The sequence below is a fragment of the Adelges cooleyi genome, unplaced genomic scaffold (assembly GCF_023614345.1).
Source record: "Adelges cooleyi isolate 19-005CV unplaced genomic scaffold, UGA_ACOO_1.1 ACOO_flye_CR_arks_rails_tigmint_CR_PRNA_2, whole genome shotgun sequence".
Taxonomy (NCBI): Eukaryota; Metazoa; Arthropoda; class Insecta; order Hemiptera; family Adelgidae; genus Adelges; species Adelges cooleyi.
In genome coordinates, this window is record NW_026095860.1 from 5,301,544 (window position 1) to 5,319,783 (window position 18,240).

Below are 18,240 nucleotides of genomic sequence, written 5' to 3' on the forward strand. Positions count from 1 at the left end.
ACCTATGGCTAATAAATGAGAATTTTTTATATATAATATAACTAAAATAATATTTTATTCAACATAATAAATGTGTAAAATTTATAATATTTGCAATACATTACATATGGTTTGTTAATCATTTATAAATATAAAAAAAATATATATATATTTACATTTAGATAGATATCATTTTAATTTCAATAATTTTTTTTTTACTTTATGGCATTCTTAGTAAATTTGTCAATTCCCAGCAAATAAATTCATAAATATCTTCAACAAGACCATAACACAATATTTAAAACTAATACATGTATTTAAAATAACATATAACAAATTTAAATACGCTTATTATTTTAGTAATATTTAAAAAAAAAACTCAAAACATTCTACATATATTCTATATGTATATTTTATTTCAAATGGAATCCACCTTCATCTCTCCTCAATTGTCTTTCCAATTTTCGAAATATTGTTTAAACGCAGTTGGTTCACTGCCCTCGACAACTCTTACAACCTATATTAAGCGTGCATAAATAGTATGCAATCATTTTGTATACAAAATTAAAAAAATATATCTAATAAGCGTACTCTTGTCCAAGCAGGATAATTGTTCTCCAGGATGAAAGCTTGCGCTCGTTTCACGGACTCCACTTTTTCTTGAGACGTTCCTTTTTTGCCGATCCACACGTATACACCAGAAGAAACCGTATCCAAAATAAAACAGTCCTTGAAAAGATGAGTTTTTAATATTCAGAAGTACTTTTTTCCATGTACGCCGTACTTACGTCGGTTTCCAAGTGAGATCGGAGAAGTGGTTTTTCATTGACTCTTTCTGATGAAATTTGTCCACCTTGTGAATCGGTTATTTTGTACAAAACCGGTGTTATCTAATCAATAATATTGTAAATGAGTGTAAACTATAGGTTAAATTTTAAATTTATTTTCTAATACACTAACAGCTTCTTTCTTTTCAAATTCTACATCGTCATCGACAGCCGGTGCTACTTGGTCGGCCGATCCTGAACCCAATTGCTCAAAGAACTGGTCGCTTTCTTCTGGCGTGCTAGATCCGTCTACAAAATAAATAATATTTATATATATATTGACTTAACTACATTTTTGACCGCGAAAGGTATACTTTATGGAGCCAAACAAAAAACGCCCTAAAAAACATATGCATTTTTTAGCCTACAATATTAATGTTTATTAGTTCACTAACCAACGATATTTATTTTGGCTCTTCCCAGATGATCCTGATCTCTAATTTGATTAGCAACGCTGATGGCTTTGAGTCGCTCTGTTCCGTTTGCTTGTGGTCCAACGTACAAGTAAATTTCCTTACCGGTGTCCAAAATAAAGCAATCGCCTTGATTCATCGCCGACACATTTGGAGCTACTTGCCTGACTCGAACGTTCTTTTTGCCTTTGATTTGATACAGTTTTTTCTCGCCGCCAGGATTGATTTCCGTATGGTGGAATCCCGAAGCTACACCACCGGGCAAATAACGGATAGCTAAAACGAGAAGAAAATTAATGAGCGTTTTAGGTAGGCATTGGTTGTACCCAATATTTTGGAGTATAATTACAAGGTAAAAAAAGAGACAAAAACGCATGGCTCTCGTGATCCTGAGTTTCTTTATGCTGGACTGGTGCACCTCCGAGAGCGTCATCCAGTTGCACAGCATGCATAGCTGCTGATGCGATTTCATCCTTGATAAAATAAAAAGATATTTCTTTATTGAAAATACGTATACGTGTAAAATAAGCCATGAAATATGATTACACACTTGTGAAGATTCGCTTCCAGACCAGTAGTATATGTCGGAATTCCCGTTTGACTGAAAAATGTAAACCGTTAAGATTATTGGTTAGTATAATAATTGTTGCCCACCAATGTTTCTTTTTGTGAATTCTTACATTCAAAACGATGTACGAATCTCCGGTATAGAATTTTCCATAATCTTTTACTGGATACGGTACTGGTTCGAAATTCTGAAATAAAACAATTTGTTGTCAACGATTTTTCATGGCATGCAAAGGTAAGCTAATATACACTACACTACTTATGTAGGTAGTATAAGTATAAAATATACCTGTCTTATACATTTATGTTAAAAATTGTACAAGATAAACAATAAATTATTCGATATAAATGAGAAGATGATTAGGTACACTCACACTTAAATAACATTGAAAATCCCATTTTAACAAAACCCTAATTGAATACAGTGATAATGATAGTAAAATAAAACAAATTTTTTACCCTGCTTTGTATTATTTAAACTTTATGGAATAGCATTAAGGAGAAACCTTTTATATTATTAATTAATAATTAGTATTTTTTAATTGAATGTAACAGTAATCAAAAATAGTAACAATGCTGTGTGCCTTTTGACTGTATAGGTATGTTATTAAGTATATTATGTTTCTTAAATGTATACTTATATGAGAATAAAAAAAAAAGAAACAAATTTTAACTTTGAGGTAAATTTGAAGAAGAAAAAAATAATATTTAGGTACGATAATGTACAAAACTCAAAAGATGAAAGTTTTGAAAATACCTACTTATAATAGAAACCCCTATTACTAACCTTAAATTGTTTTCTAAGTTTTGTCGCACATATACCTTTATTGCCAAGTGATCATCTTAATCTAAAGTACCGAAAATTACCATTTGTCATGTGGAAATTTTAAAATAAAATTATATCCTTTATAGTCAAATGTATTGGTTGAATTATTGTCCAAGAAGAAGCTTATTGGTAATAACTTTTTTTTTGCGCATGCAACAATTATTTTTAATTTAAACAAAAATTGTTGAAATTTAATTACTGGATAATCATTTATAGCTGTTATAGTTATAAACGGTAATATTTTTCGGTATAATAAGTAATCATAATATACATAATCTAGCATGAACATGAACCAGTTCCTTATTTGAAAGAATTTTCCAAGCACTGGACTATGGTCACGTTGAAAGACTATAAATCAAATACGGTCTTTTCCCTTTTTTGTAGGCGATTTAAATAACTTATGATGATATGGTTTATAAATAATAGTATATTACTTCTATTCTCCAGATCTTTAGTCCAGCTGTTTTGCCGGCAGATTCAAATGCAGCATGGACGACTGACATGACGGTCGAATATAACGGCCGGTCTTTTTGGCTTTAAATATTGTAAAAATAACACACAATTACAAACGTGTGCACGTTTGACTCACAACCCGGTGACTGGTAGCATTGATTTTAGAATAATTTATATACTAAAATCAATGTCGCTATTATCATAAAACCATCAATTAAAGTATAATATTATTATTTATCAACAGCTATTCGGTGCAACGGTTTGACGTTTTCATAAAAAAAAAAACGTTGTAGATAGCAGTTGCTTTTTCCGCCTAATTAGCTGACGTCAATTAAAGAATAATTATCCGCTATAATATATGTTATATTTTGTTAGATTAAAAGAAAACGCATAAGCATGTATGTAGTCGTTATCGTTATCCAATGGCTTGTTGCTTTATATTAGTTTGCATATTATTGCCATAGTATGCCACTTGTGTTTCACAATACTGTATTATATTTTTAACAAAAATATACTCTATCGCCTATACTTTATCTTTCTCAAATAATATTCGAGATCTTCAATTGTTTCCCCCCCTTTGAATGTTGACTCGTTTTGCCCTCTAGTTCTTGACAAGGATGCTCATACAGAACTCTGCATTTGTAAATATTCAAGGCTCTATTACTATTAATATTTAAGGCTCTAAAACTGTTGGAACTTAAACTATGTTATTTAAAAATAATGTAAATCTTGTACTGTTATTTATTGCTACCATGTAAACAGTGGTGTGTCCGGCCAAAGATAACCGACATAGTTGTTAAACAATTAACTAAACTATGTACTAATAATGATTATAACCGTAAAAAACAATAATTATCAGTCAAAAATCACAATACTAGTCACTATACGGTCAAGTTAAAAGCGACGATTAACTGCTGTTTTTTGAATTTCAATCGCTGTAGGTCGTGTAATTACCGTAAGAATAATTGTGACAGCAATACACGAAATTGCACTATTTTAAAATTGAAATAATTTGTTTGTATTAAACATTTTGAAAAATAAAGTGACCAATTTAAACTAATGTAATTGAAAAAAGTTATAGTTTAATTTACACAATTTTTATACATTGAAAGACACAGTTTTTTTATTCGATTTTATTATAAAAAAAAAAAATTAATAAACTAATTTAACAATTAACAATAGAAATAATACAGTATTACTAATATTATCACGGACCAGCCTCAAACTTGTTACGATCCGCAAAAAGAGTGGTCTGAAAGTAAGTAAACTATTCTTAATTTATAAAGTTAAGAAAATGTATACGTTACCGTTTAAGTATTAAAAGTTTTATATAAAAATAACCAATTTGGAAGGGGGTTTAAAACATAAGACTTAGCGAAAAATTGAAATCTCATTGTAGAAAAACACTTCAATAACTGAATAAACCCTATTGATGTAGATATAATATTAATATACATGTAAATATATATTGTATTATATGCCCTATGTACCTATGCGGTTATAACACAAAAACTATTGTTTTATTTTTATAACTCTTTTCGTATTCAAGTGATATCAATGAGACATAAAGTGCATTTATACAATATATAATTAGATTTAATATAGATTAGAATATATATATATTCTATTATACAATTGTATGCGAATCAAAGATTCTAATGTCTAAGCCCACTATATAGGGAATATACGATACAGCTTGATTCTTATATTTTAATTAAAGTCGTTAATGTACTAACTAGTAAATAAGAGAGGTTATTTTGTTATTACTAAATTCACATTTGACCCAAATCCAAACTATTAATTACGAATATAAACTTCATATGCTGTTCAGTTATTATAATTAAAATAATATATAATATAATATATAAATATATGTATATACATATTTTTAGAGCTGTCTATTTCCGCGATTACTAAATGTATATTAGATTTAATGTTAATCAGTGGTTGGGAGTAACGCACTATTTGTAGCCATTCTACTAATTAACAAGTAGTGTAGACAAAATTGTTCTGAAGAGCTATTATATTTATAATAATAGAGCTATTAATTAATATTGAACTACATTCGTTTTTTTTTTTTTGTGAGTTCATATAATAAGGTACTTTGTGATTTTTCTGGTTTCAGATTTATAGTTGTAAATAATACTAGATAATAATAGAACATTCTTCTAATATAAATTGCAAACATATAATATTATGTTTAATTAACTTATTACCTAGTTATTTACATAGGCGCAACTAGTGGGGTGCTAGAAGGACTTCAGCAGTCCCAGACTCACATTTTAAATAATTTAACTAACATAGATAGTGTTTTATAAAATGTTTTTTAAAAAGTGTTTTTATTTGAAATCTTCGAATAATAACCATAACATTATATAATTGAACTATAGATGAACATGAGAAAATTGTGTGACCTTTTTACTATTATCCGTTTTAGATAACAATATATGTTTCAAATTGAGTATTTTCTTAAATAAATAAAAACTTAGCTTAGTTAGCATAATATTGTTTATTTGAACGATAAATGAATACGAGTAAATTATATGACCTCTATAAAATACTATACATATATTAACATTGCTTTATACATTAGTACGTGTATGATACACACATTTGAAACATTTCACAATAAAGAATTTGTTATTAAAATATTGTCATCGTGTAGAATGTGTAGATCAAGTAAAATGGTATTTTACTTGTTCAAAATAATTTATCCTATAGAAATGACTACGATAGTCTGACAAAAATAAAATGGCAATCAATAAAGAATCCCAATTATTGTAAATACTAAATAAGTGTATACTATAGTTCAAGTTTTAAATTAAGATTTTGCGAAAAAATTGCCTATCCTTACTCCTTAGAAATAAACGGGAACTGTCCTCTTAAGTATTTATGCCAACATGCAAGTCACTTTCTTTGACGGCTTAAGTTAAAAACTTAAAATAATTCTGCATTTTAAAAATGATTAACAATTGGTTATTGGGTATAGATATAATAGTAATTTTTTTTTTTTTTTTACATAGTATTGCAACTAAAATATTATGTTATTGACTTTTAAATATGTACTACTTAAGTTTAATTTTTATTCAAATACAAACATTGATTTTAGATAGGTATCATAAGATTTTTTTTCTAAGAAATATTTAAAACTAATAGAACAGATAAGATAAAACTAATATAAATAATATAATAATATAATATCTTATTATGGTTTCATATTTCATTATTAATTAATCAATTTTTGAACTTTGATCATCTTCTTAAGGCTACACCACTACAATATTGTTATATCTGTACATAATCATTTTAAGTTTGTGTAAAGATAAAATACATAATACCAAATAAGTCTTTACAAAATGGTCGTAACTTTTATGTTTACATTGAAAGTGACCCTTCTGCTTTTATCTATTTTGTTGGCCAACCATAGCCATATAAAAGCATTGTACTATAGGTAATATTATGTGTGTTGTGTATACCTGTTTGAGTTCAAATGCACCTAGTAATACGTTCCGGTCAATATCGACTTTTGAAACTTACATACTAAAATAGTAGAAGTTCTTAGCTTTCGAATGAGACTAATATCGAAGGTTTCATCGGTCACTAAGTATTTTTAGGATTTTTTTTCTAAGTCCAAAAAAAGCATGATATTATATTATGTGTATTTTATAAGTTGTCATTGTTTAAGCACCCTCCCCCACAAGAAACTCCTTCCGTCTTGATAAATAGTATCTAAAGGGCCCAAGTATTCTAATAGTTTTCTTAATTAGAAAACATAATAATTATTTTCTAAGCACAATAAAGCAATAGCCAATATAGAAGTAGGTATATTTAATGATTTTATTTTTTCTTAATATTTTGGGAACCTCTGGCTGCTCTTATCATATATTACATCCACTACATTCTACCTCCAGCCGCTGTTATCACCTACGACGCCGGCATTCGCACCATATAACCGTAACCACGGTTATAAGTAATGAGAGGTAACCGTGTTTTTGTTACATGACAGAGCCTATGAAACGCATCCACGTCACACAAGTGACGCTCATCATTATCAAGTAGGCACTTGTTTAGTTATATAGCTGTAGCGTCAGTAATGTGTATTGTGTAATATATAATGTGTTTATGTCTCGCCCGGTTAAGGTACTTGTCCATACTCCATGGTGTCGTCCAAAGTGACGGAAAATGAATAATAATCGTCTGCTTACATAATTATTTGTTTGACTCATAATATTAGATTTAGAATTGTGTGCTTTTTATACCCGTTGTTTTAAATTTTAGGATCAGAGCCGTAACCGGCGACCTCATCGTGGCTGTTTAATAGTAGGTAAGTACCGGGTTGGTGATGAACGGCGATTTTTATTTATTTATTCATTCTATTAAAATTCTATTGTGAATCTACAGTTTTCGGGTTCGTACATTCGTTCCATATTCAAAGGCTTACAGAGTGAGAAACGCTTTCATCAGTCGAAGAGGCGATAATGGTGAACAACGTTATAGGCTCTATTTAAATGTTAATGTTTTCCATGTGTGTGTGTACATCACTTTCAAGTAGATAGTAGTATTTATTATAACATATCTATGTCTTCTTTAAAGTGACTCTGATCTGCATGAAAAATGTTCAATGTTGTGTGTTTGCATATTATAAAAAAATATTATCATTGATTTGATCGTTTTATTGATATATTTTAATGAATTAATTAATGTTCTGTTTACGGGTTTGTACAAATTTTACAAACAACCTAAATTATTTACATACGTTAGTTTAAGACTTGAGAGAGTCAGAAGCGCTGTAAAGGGCTGTAGAGGTGATGCCCATATTTCATAGCCATAGTTATAATATGTGTTTTTCGGACTTGCCAAAGAATAGATAATTGTCATTTATCTTTTGGTTGAAGTGGGATTTTTCAGAAAATGACTTAGAACATACTTTTATATTTGTGTGTTCTTAGTCATTTTCAAAAAAAAACCCACTTCGTGACAGCGACAACTACAGACACAACTTATTGGCGGAGTTAGCTGTGAGAGAACCGTCGTACCGGATATAAAGCCATGAACCAAACGTCGCTCTTCAACGAGATTAGGTATATTATAATATTTAAAAATAATGTTCCAACTCTCCACTGAGGATAACTTCTGGAGATTATGACTTGATGTTTTATATTACTTAAGTATGATTGTAAGAGGCAGAGTGGTTTTATTAACTAACCCAATAAATGGTTATTTACTAGTGTTTTATGAGAAACGCAAAAGACATTGTGAGATTTGTTTGTTAATGTAATATTTAATGTTTCTTTCTTGACAATTATAAATGTATGTTTGCCAGTCAGTAAATAAAGAAGATTTAAACAAAATATTTTATTATGTTAATAATTATTATTTGTATCTTTAATTATGATATAGTGAAAAATTGAAATTTGTTATTATTTTTCGGTGAAGGAAAATTACTAGAGCTATGTTTGTATTTTATATTTGTGCTAATTATACTAGTGTATTATTTTTAAAAGAGTATTCATTATTTTATACCTTGTAAATATTGTTCTGTTGCAGTGTCAATGGTTTGAAAGGTATGAAGCGCATAAAAACAAATAGATGGTCGTCTTGAAGATGAAGTGGGAATTTTGAGAAAAAGACTTTAAGCACACGGTATATATTTTGTGTGCTTTAAGTCTTTTTCACAAAAAATCCACATCATGTCGTCAATGACCAAAGCGATCAAAGACGGACACAACGTAATGCAGAGTTAGATCTGAGTTGACCGTCATACTGGTGATTGAACCATTAACGCACTCCAATCAGATTAGGCTACAAACTGATCTACTCACAGTTGTCAAACTAATTAAAATTATTGTAACTAGTTATGAATGTTTTTTTCATTTGTGTGTAGAGAGCTCCTATAATTATTTAATTTAACATATTTATTATTATAAGAATTTTTAATTATCATAATGTAAACCTTTTTTTTTACCCTTATATATAATATATAAAATATATTTTTCTTATAATAATAACCAATGTTTGTGATTGGCAATTTTATTGATGTATACATTTTTTTTTATCTAAGATAAATTCAATGATATCAATTTAAGTGTTAACAACTTTTTAGATATTTTTGAATAGGCCATGCAAATAATTACAAAATTATTAACATGTAAATAAATAATGACATCTCTTTATATCACATAGTAAATATTTATTAACTTATTTTACGTATTTAAAAAAAAAAAAAAACTATTTTTGCTACTTTTATATCTGGTAACTGCTGGATAAATAAACACAATATAAAGTCAATATACTTAACCTATTATTGTTAGTTTAACTGTTTGGTTTGTATTTCAAAATCATTTATCCTTGTAAGAACAACCATTTGAACATTTATCGTGATGAATTAATACATTAATTTTTAACGGCTGAAAGGCAACACTAGAAATTTTCAAATACTTCGTCAGATGCCTTGTTAATAAAATAATAATATTATCTTCTATTATTACTTAAATATAATAAATAATGTTAAATGTTTTTTTTAATATTAATTATTTTAAAGTATTCTCTGGATAATTTTTTTTTTTTACTACTAAAAAGAAGTTTGAAGAAAAACCTAAAATGATAATAAAACAAATTTACATAAAAATAAAGTGAACACTGCAAAAATGGATAATGTATTTTTCAACCAAAATGTCTTGTGTTGTGTAACTACATCGATCAAGCTAACAAAGGTAGGTATCTAATCTAAGTTACCTAATGATAATGGAACTCAATTGTATCATTAATAATTTCACAGGAACATTTTAAGATGATTTCTTAACGCTCACTATTCGTGCGTGTGAGCCTGTGAAGTAAGACGTCATGTCAACATAATTGAATCAATGTAAATCCTACCTAACATATATTCAAATTTGTTATAATAATTAAATTATCAAATAAATTCAACAAAATATGAGAAACGCTATTAAAATATAAATAACACATTTCAAACAATCGCAAAAGAAATTCTGTTTAGTTAATCAACTATAAAACACATTTATCTTGTCTTTAACATAAAATCACTTAAACACCTAGAGGTACTGTACTCTATTAATTTACAAACTGATAGTTAAAAAGTCTAAAAAATGTACATTAATGATTATTCTAGAAAATGTGTGAAAACTAAATGTTGTGTTTCTAGTAAATGAATTCAAGTACACAGCACATTACTACAGCTTTCCGCCAGTGTGAACGCATTTGTGTACTCTAAGTGCCGATGACTGAGGAAATGACTTAGAGCACATGTCACAACTGAAGGGCTTTTCACCAGTGTGCAAGCGTTTGTGTTGTGCGAGGTGGGCTTTTTGAGAAAATGTCTTTGAACACGCGTTACAACTGTAAGGTTTTTCACCGGTGTGCACGCGTTCGTGTTGTGCGAGGTTCGAAATTACAGAAAAAGATTTCATGCACAACGCACATTGGTAGGGCTTTTCACCTGTGTGAACATGTTTGTGTATGCTGAGATTGTATTTTACAGAAAAAGACTTTGGGCATACGTCACATTTGTAGGGCTTTTCACCCGTGTGCACGCGTTTATGTGTTGCGAGTACCGATATCTGAGAAAATGACTTTAGGCATACATCGCATTTGTAGAGCTTTTCACCAGTGTGCACGCTTTCATGTTGTGTGAGGTGGCATTTTACAGAAAAGGACTTCAGGCATAAGTCACATTTGTAGGGCTTTTCTCCTGTGTGCACTCGTTTGTGTATTTTGAGGTTGTACTTGACAGAAAAGAGCTTTAGGCATACGTCACATTTGTATGACTTTTTACCAGAGTGCACGCGTCGGTGTTCTGTGTTCTTGGATTTAGATGAAAAATTCTTCTGGACGGTTGAATGTGCACTATGTAATTGAGATATGTGTTGGGCCACTCTCTTTTTTGTAATAAAAGACTTTTTACATAATTCACAAATAAATGACTGTATTTCGTCCAAATCTACTTCAATTTTGACCAACGTTTCATTCCATATTTTTCCAAAACTAAAAAAAAAAAATGTATGATTAGGCTCAAAATAAGGAAAAGAGAACATCTGGTATGAGCAAAGGATACCAAAATAGAATTATGTAATAGACGCTATCAGTCGCACAAAGAGTTTGTTAAATTAGTATTTAAAAAATAACTGTAAATTTTGGTATCCTTCTTTTAAAAAAAGAAATATCAATATTAATAATAGGTTTTTTAACCATGATCACAACATTGCTATTTAAAATATTTGATTTTATAAATTATATTACTAGTATGCATTCCCATCGATTGTATTTTGTTCCCTTTCTGACTGTTCATTTTCTTCTTCTACTTCAATTTTAATGCTCAGGTCGCCTCCTTCTTCTTTAAATCTAAAAATCAAAGCACATTTTAAAAAATTTGGAAGAAATCTTAACTAATATAATAATTTTAAAAACATTATATTTTTATTAATTTTGTTTGTTATTGTTATTATTTTATTTTCAGCAAATATTTGTTGTCTTAGCTTAAATGTAAATAAGAATAACCATTTTTTTATTTGAATAACCTAGTTTTATTTGAGGCTATGTTGGTCAAAGTTTATATAATAACATTTTACAGGCGGGTCTATTCCAGATAAATAGTATTATTAACACTAACAACAGGTTATCCAATGTCAATTCAATATCAGAATAAAGATGCCTAGTAATTTGTGACGGAATGCCTACTCAACTATGTTATTGTTATGTTTTAACAAAATGTATTTAAAATTCTTCAATTTAAAACTAAAGAAACATTACTTATATGGATCATCATTAGTGTTTTGTTGAAGACTGTTGTTGTGGGTTGTTGGAGAACAAACGTCAGAAGAATTTGCAATATAATAAGGTTCAATTTTTTCCACCAAGGTTTCGGTAAATTCCTCTTTTACATCATCATTTTCTTCATCTACTTTGATCACCATCCCATGGTTATAATCACCCATTTCAATTCTGTCTTAGCCAGTTTCTTACTACTTACTAACTCTAAAAAACAAAGCAAATATTAGTACAAGATCTCATGATTAATCTTTAAAAATATAGCTAGAGTTTGAGCACATTTATATGTAACATGAATGAAAATACACTTTTTGGGAAAATAAAGCAAAAATAAGGCCTACAGGTTTCATTCGAGAACAAAATCATTATATGTAGTACGCAGCTCATCTGTTTTATAGGGTATCACAATTAAAATTCAATTTTAGGTTTATTTAGCTTTAATCAGTAAAAAAAAAATGTATATAAAAGTTTGTTTGCGTTTTCCACAAAATAATGTACTTTTTAATAATACTTATTTTCTTAAAGAAATATGTTATTTAAGTATTATATAATAACAATAAAAAAATCGCAAAGTTTAATAATTATACAAAAAATAATAATAGGTACAATCATAATAAAAAAATATAAAAAAAGGAATAATACATTTTACTGATTTTTGAAATGAATGGTTTTTGTTAAGTGGGACCTATATGATTTTTCGGCTGACCTTCACTTAACGTATAATAATTAAATGATAATTAAATTTCAATATTTTAATAACTATAATAAGATTAATTAAAACATTTTAATATAAAAATTTCGTTATCAGGTATTATCATATTACTATTTCTCCATGATATAATTATTTCTTCCATGACGAACCTAACAACTCTCTCTGTCTTTTTTTAACGATGTCGATATTCGGACCTCTCTCTCTACTACCAGTCCATTTCTTTATAGGTCTATGGTTGCACCATACTGAGTAGGTCTTTACAAAATGGTCGTCACTTATTTGTTTACATTGAAAGTGACCCTTCTGATTTTATCTATTTCATGATGGCAACATTTTATAGTGTGTTTAAGAAATAAATTTGTAATTTATTAACTGTATATACACTTTATTAAAAACCCATTATTTTTTATGAACTTTTTGTTTTTTACAGTCTTAAATTGTAGCTGATTATTACATTTTTTTATAAAATTCATAGTGACATTTAATACCTTATCTAAGGTATTAAATACCTTATTGTAAATAAGAATTTACAATTTATACAAATATTAGGAACTATAAGTATGTAACGATTAACTAACTCAATCATTTTAGTTTTAATGTTACACTTAATTTCTAATAATAAATTCTACCTCTAGAGTCCTTTATGAATATAGTCTTGAAATAATAATCCTTGTTCTAGTAAAGCTTAAGTCACTAATTTGTTTAGAAAGTTGTTTGCATTAGTTTTTCATTGACTAACTATCCCACTATCTTACTTAACTTTTTTTCGTCTCTGAGTGCTAATGTGACTTATCTTTTTCTACGCTTAGTAGGTTTTAGTATTATTTTTAAGTATATATATATAATGTATATACAATGTATATCACTGTAAATTATTTCTTTAGGCAATTGTGCCTGTTTTGAAAATAAAACAAATAAATCGTATAATTTTTATAATAATACATTTGATTTGTTTAATTTTCTTTTAACATAAGAACCAACATACAAATATATACATCATAACATGTAGAATAAGTTATAAAATATAATTTAAAATGATTTCTTTTTTTTTTTATGTTTATTTTAGTTGGAATTTAAAAAAGTATATTGTGAACACCTCATTATGTAGATATAGGCAATCACTATGATTTCTGGGGGCTATGTCGCGATTTCTTATCATTAACTGTCCCGTATTGTAATGTATAGTATTATACCTGTACGGTCTCTGGAACAGTGGCACACTATATAATGCGCAACAAATAGCATACATGAGGTTATAGCAAAGATCAAAATTCAAAAGTTGATTAATTAGCTAATTTATGAAATTATAATACTATTAGTGATGTATATAGGTGGATAATAAATAAACCTACTTTATATTTGTGACTAATTTACAAAGATAACATAGTGTTTAAACTCGGCTTTCTTTTTTTATTAACTTTAGTTCAACTCCTTGGGAAAGCAAGTCCTTTTATGTGTAAAGCCATAATTGTAATATGTATAAGACTATCAAACTAAGAGCATCCACTTATTTTTCGTTGATGTATAACCATAAATGAACCATTTAATTCTTTGGTCACTCTTATATTATAGATTCCAATGTAAAAGAGTAATTTTATCTAAAAGTTGTTTAATAGAAATTTTTGAATAAATAATCAATGTCAACTGATTCCACCAGAGATTCCAAAAAGTGAATACATTAAAAACAAAATTGTAAAAAATATATTTTTTTTATACCTTTAAGTTTTATATTATATATATTTAGTTTATTTCTTAACAGTCTCAAAGCAAAGTTTATATAATATTTTGTTTTACTGTATGGTTATTTACATACCTATAATCTTTGGGCTGATTTTTTTTCAATTTGCTAATGCAGTGTACATACATTTTGTTAAAAATGAGAATTAAATTGTATATAATACATTTCAAACAATCACAAAAAAAAAAAAAAATGCTGTGTAGTTAATCAGTTTTTACATATAAATAAAATATTTTATCTTGTCTTTATTTAACATCATTTATCTGCTATTGTAGCCTGTGTCGTACCGTGCCAGGTTCTGAGAAAAATATTTTAATCACACATCACACGAAACATTCACCAGCTTGTACACATTTATGTAATCTAAGAGTTGAGTTTCGAGTAAATGACTTTAAGCACACCGCACATTTGTACAGTTTAACCTGTGTGCATGTATTTGTGTATGTTAAGGTGGAATTTTTGAGAAAATGTCTATAAGCATACATCACATTTGAAGGGCTTTTCACCAGTGTGCACGCGTTTGTGTACTATTAGGTTGTTTTTAGAAGAAAAACACATGGAGCAAACTTCACATTTATATGGCTTTTCACCGGTGTGCACGCGTATATGTTTTCCATAAAATTTATATCAAGATTAAAATGATAAAAACTGACACTTTTAAGAATAATATATATTGGCCCAAACTATGTCAATGGTACACTATGCATAAATATACCAAACCTATTTAGTAGTTGTACTAGTTATCTCTGGTGCATTTTACCAAACACATTGTACATTTAGCTTTACTTTACCTTGGTTTTAAATATAGGTATAATAATAGTTTTCGTTTTGTAGTTGATTTAACTAAAAAGGAAGGACTGTTGATTTTTAACATTACAACTAAATAATACGTTTTTAAATGTTAAAACAAGATTGTAGAAAACAAATGCTAAATAAAGCTAAATAGCTAACTTTTATAAGTATTTTCTCGTGTTAGATAAATGCAACAGTATGTCTCTTATTCGAAAAAAGATACAGTATTAGGAGTAAAATAAATAAACTTGTACCATGTAATTAACGGAAAAGCTGGTTTATTGATTGATTTTTAAACTCTACATGTCAAGTTTTTATACATTGGACATAATATCCGGTTGGTCTATGGCATTTTTGAGGTGGAGAAATGTGAGTTCAATTAACAGCTCTGGAACAAATAAATACAATTCTTTAGTTAATAATGTACCAATTGAATACAAGTGAAATAACTTTAAATATCTAAATACTACATAAATATTACATAAAAAAATAAATTCAACTATGTTGAACTTCTAGAAATTTAAATGCAATGTATTGTGTTATTTTAAATACGACTATGTTGTAAAGTGTGGTAGCTTTAAGTAAAAAAAACACAATTTTATAGGAGTGCGGTTGTACAGTTTCAATTTCAGCTAGATTTTTATTAGCATTTACAATATAACTCAAGAAAACATTTAAATTTTAACTACTAAGAAAAATTCAAACTTTTAAATAAAGCGCATTAATTTTTTTTAGTGAATAACATAAAAAAAAAATATATTATTGTAATTTGGTTAAAAAAAACAGATACTTAAATCGTGTAAATAAGTCGTGTCTTATATTTCAAAAAAGGTTCTGAAAACTGACAATTTTATTTCAAAAAAGCTATTCTAGACATTTGATCTTTCTGTTTTTGTTGAAATAGACAACTTTATTTAATTAAAAACAATGGTTTAAAGATACATTTAAATGGTATATTTTTATTCAGTGTTTATGGTAGAAAAAGTCATTGTAACTAATTAATAATCGGAACAAAGCTACCAATTCACGTATAAGTATTTTAAAGGTACAAGTGTCAGCGTTAAGAATCTTTTATTTAAATTTGAAAAATAGTTTTGAAGTTATAACGATTTTAGTAAAAAATAGCTCTATACGAACCACTTTGAGTTGTCCTAGAAGGCTGATTTAGGCTTAAGAATTGAATAGAATTGAACATTACTTAAATTCTAAACCAAAGTGTACTCAAATGTTAAAGAAAAGTGAGGGTGAGGCCCGTAAGTTATTTTAAAAAGGAATATTATCGTTATCAAGATTTTAAGTATATTTAAATAAAGGTAAAATACTATTACAAAAGCAGCTTAACTTTACTCTTACCATATTGTATTGAGAAACTTGGGGTTGGACCTTGGTGACGGTTTTGGCGGATTTGGCGGATTGCACTTGTCCGACCACAACGATGTTCATGGATACTTTTTCTGCGCCCATTTTTGGTTTTGGTTGGTAGAGGATTTGTAAAATGAAGACTAGAAACTGAAAACAATAATATTGCAGTAAATATTAGCTTTTTAATTGTAAACGTAAAGTATTGTATGCACGTTGAAATGAAGTATTATTAAATTAAAGTGTTATTAAATAGAAAAAAAAAATAATAAGTATTATTGAATAGTAAAAATTGAAAAAAATAATAATTCAGCAATTCAAATGTTTTAAATAAAACTAAAAAATAATAATATTATAAAATATGTTTTAAAACTCACCAGTGATAGTTTAGTACAAACAATTGTGTTATGCTTGAACTATGATTGTACATATTATTTATATGCTTTATTATATGGCGTGAGTGGAGTGGCGTGATGTGTTCGGCTGCATTGACCATAACAACATCCAATGATCACATTCCGATAAAATAATCTCATCTGTTTTTGAAAAAATATACAAATCGACCTAATAAAAAATTGTTACCTTAACAACAATTAAAAGAGTATACTGTCTACATGCATATTATACAATATACTATATTTAATATACATTGACTCATTATAGGTTTAGCTTTGCCTATTTACAATTTACAGAATGTAATTTGTTATTATCGTTATGTATACATGCCCTAGACAAATTTGTATTTTATTTTTTAACTTTTTAGTTTATATTCTTGTAAAATAATAGTATGTTTTATTATAATTTTTGGATTTGATTCAAAATAAAAATAAACTTATAATTAGAAAAGGGTAGTAATAAATCAAAAAGGTCACAGGTCATTAAGAATTTATTATTTCTGAAAGTGCAATAACAATTATGATATATAAATCACTATTAATTAATTATTCATAATATTATAATGAAAATTAAAACAAGTATAATTTTACATATAATTCCCTATTATAGAGTAACGTGGGATAAATAAGGGCAAAGTTTTAGAAGTAAGAGTGGTATTTAAACACCGCATGTACACATCTTTTATACGATTAATGTGGATGCATGTTTAAACATTGTGAATTTGGAGTTAAACAACGATTTGTATTTAAAAAAAAACACACATAGCCGGCCAATTAATTTACAAATTTTTTACTTAGAAAATAATGTAAGCGTTTGATAAAGGATTATAATTTTTTGTAATAACTAACGAGCATAGCATACACTATTAAATTTAATAATTGTATACTTCTAGTATAAATCATTACTTTAAAAAAACTTTGGGGTTCTTGGGCGTTGGGTCCAGGTTGGGGTTGTTGAGCCTAAGGGTTGAGAAAAAAGGCCAGTTTTTGGCTGACTTGACTCAAATAACAATGTTGTTCTACAGATAAGTTAATTTAGAGCTGGCTTAACCGCTCTTTATAGTTAACATTTCAAATTACCTTTTTTATTAAATAAATAAACAATAGAACTATTATCGGCCCAACTTTCAGACCCAAGCCTAAAAACTATAAGCCACAAAACACAAATGAAATAAAGAAAAAGTTTCTACCCAATCTAGATAAAATCTAGATGTGGAAATCAATGATTTTATGCATATTGTTCAAAAAAATGTTAATCCGAATAATAGGCTTTATGTTGTTAAAATATCTATGTATATATACTTTTTAAAGTTTAAGTTAAAACCTATTTTTATTTTTATAGGTTTAAACTTAAAATGTATAGTTTTACAAACGGCTAAAGATACGGTTATATTT

At 27.8% G+C, this 18,240-nt stretch overlaps 2 protein-coding genes and 2 long non-coding RNA genes across 6 annotated transcripts; 1 reads left to right on the plus strand and 3 right to left on the minus strand.

Moving 5' to 3' along the window:
- Nucleotides 1–276: 276 nt before the first annotated feature.
- On the minus strand, nt 277–3,282 carry LOC126833488 (actin depolymerising venom protein gelsolin 1-like). The gene is made up of 9 exons (XM_050564864.1): nt 3,047–3,282; nt 1,900–1,974; nt 1,770–1,820; nt 1,569–1,692; nt 1,202–1,495; nt 940–1,055; nt 768–869; nt 571–708; nt 277–496 (listed from the first exon to the last, which is right to left on the minus strand). Exons 1-9 carry the CDS (start codon nt 3,113–3,115, stop codon nt 425–427), a joined length of 1,041 nt encoding a protein of 346 aa, XP_050420821.1. The 5' UTR covers nt 3,116–3,282; the 3' UTR covers nt 277–424.
- Nucleotides 3,283–7,125: 3,843 nt separating this feature from the next.
- LOC126833595 (uncharacterized) lies at nt 7,126–9,200 on the plus strand. 2 transcript variants are annotated; one of them, XR_007684978.1, is made up of 3 exons: nt 7,126–7,205; nt 7,344–7,389; nt 7,467–8,562. It is a non-coding gene; the product is annotated as an uncharacterized LOC126833595 (long non-coding RNA). The 2 variants fall into 2 exon arrangements; XR_007684977.1 differs by adding an exon at nt 8,613–9,200 and having other exon boundaries at nt 7,138–7,389; nt 7,467–8,146.
- An 830-nt stretch (nt 9,201–10,030) lies between these two features.
- Nucleotides 10,031–12,618, minus strand: LOC126833504 (zinc finger protein 239-like). Of its 2 annotated transcripts, none has more exons than XM_050564888.1 (4): nt 12,492–12,618; nt 11,832–12,056; nt 11,322–11,423; nt 10,031–11,066 (listed from the first exon to the last, which is right to left on the minus strand). In XM_050564888.1, the coding sequence occupies exons 2-4, from the start codon at nt 12,014–12,016 to the stop codon at nt 10,256–10,258; spliced, it is 1,098 nt and encodes a 365-aa protein (XP_050420845.1). In that variant the 5' UTR covers nt 12,017–12,056; nt 12,492–12,618; the 3' UTR covers nt 10,031–10,255. The 2 variants fall into 2 exon arrangements, with proteins under 2 accessions (XP_050420845.1, XP_050420847.1); XM_050564890.1 differs by lacking the exon at nt 12,492–12,618 and adding an exon at nt 12,191–12,335.
- Nucleotides 12,619–15,352: 2,734 nt separating this feature from the next.
- LOC126833885 (uncharacterized) lies at nt 15,353–16,967 on the minus strand. Its single transcript, XR_007685018.1, has 3 exons — nt 16,828–16,967; nt 16,445–16,600; nt 15,353–15,479 (listed from the first exon to the last, which is right to left on the minus strand). It is a non-coding gene; the product is annotated as an uncharacterized LOC126833885 (long non-coding RNA).
- Between the last annotated feature and the right edge of the window lie 1,273 nt (nt 16,968–18,240).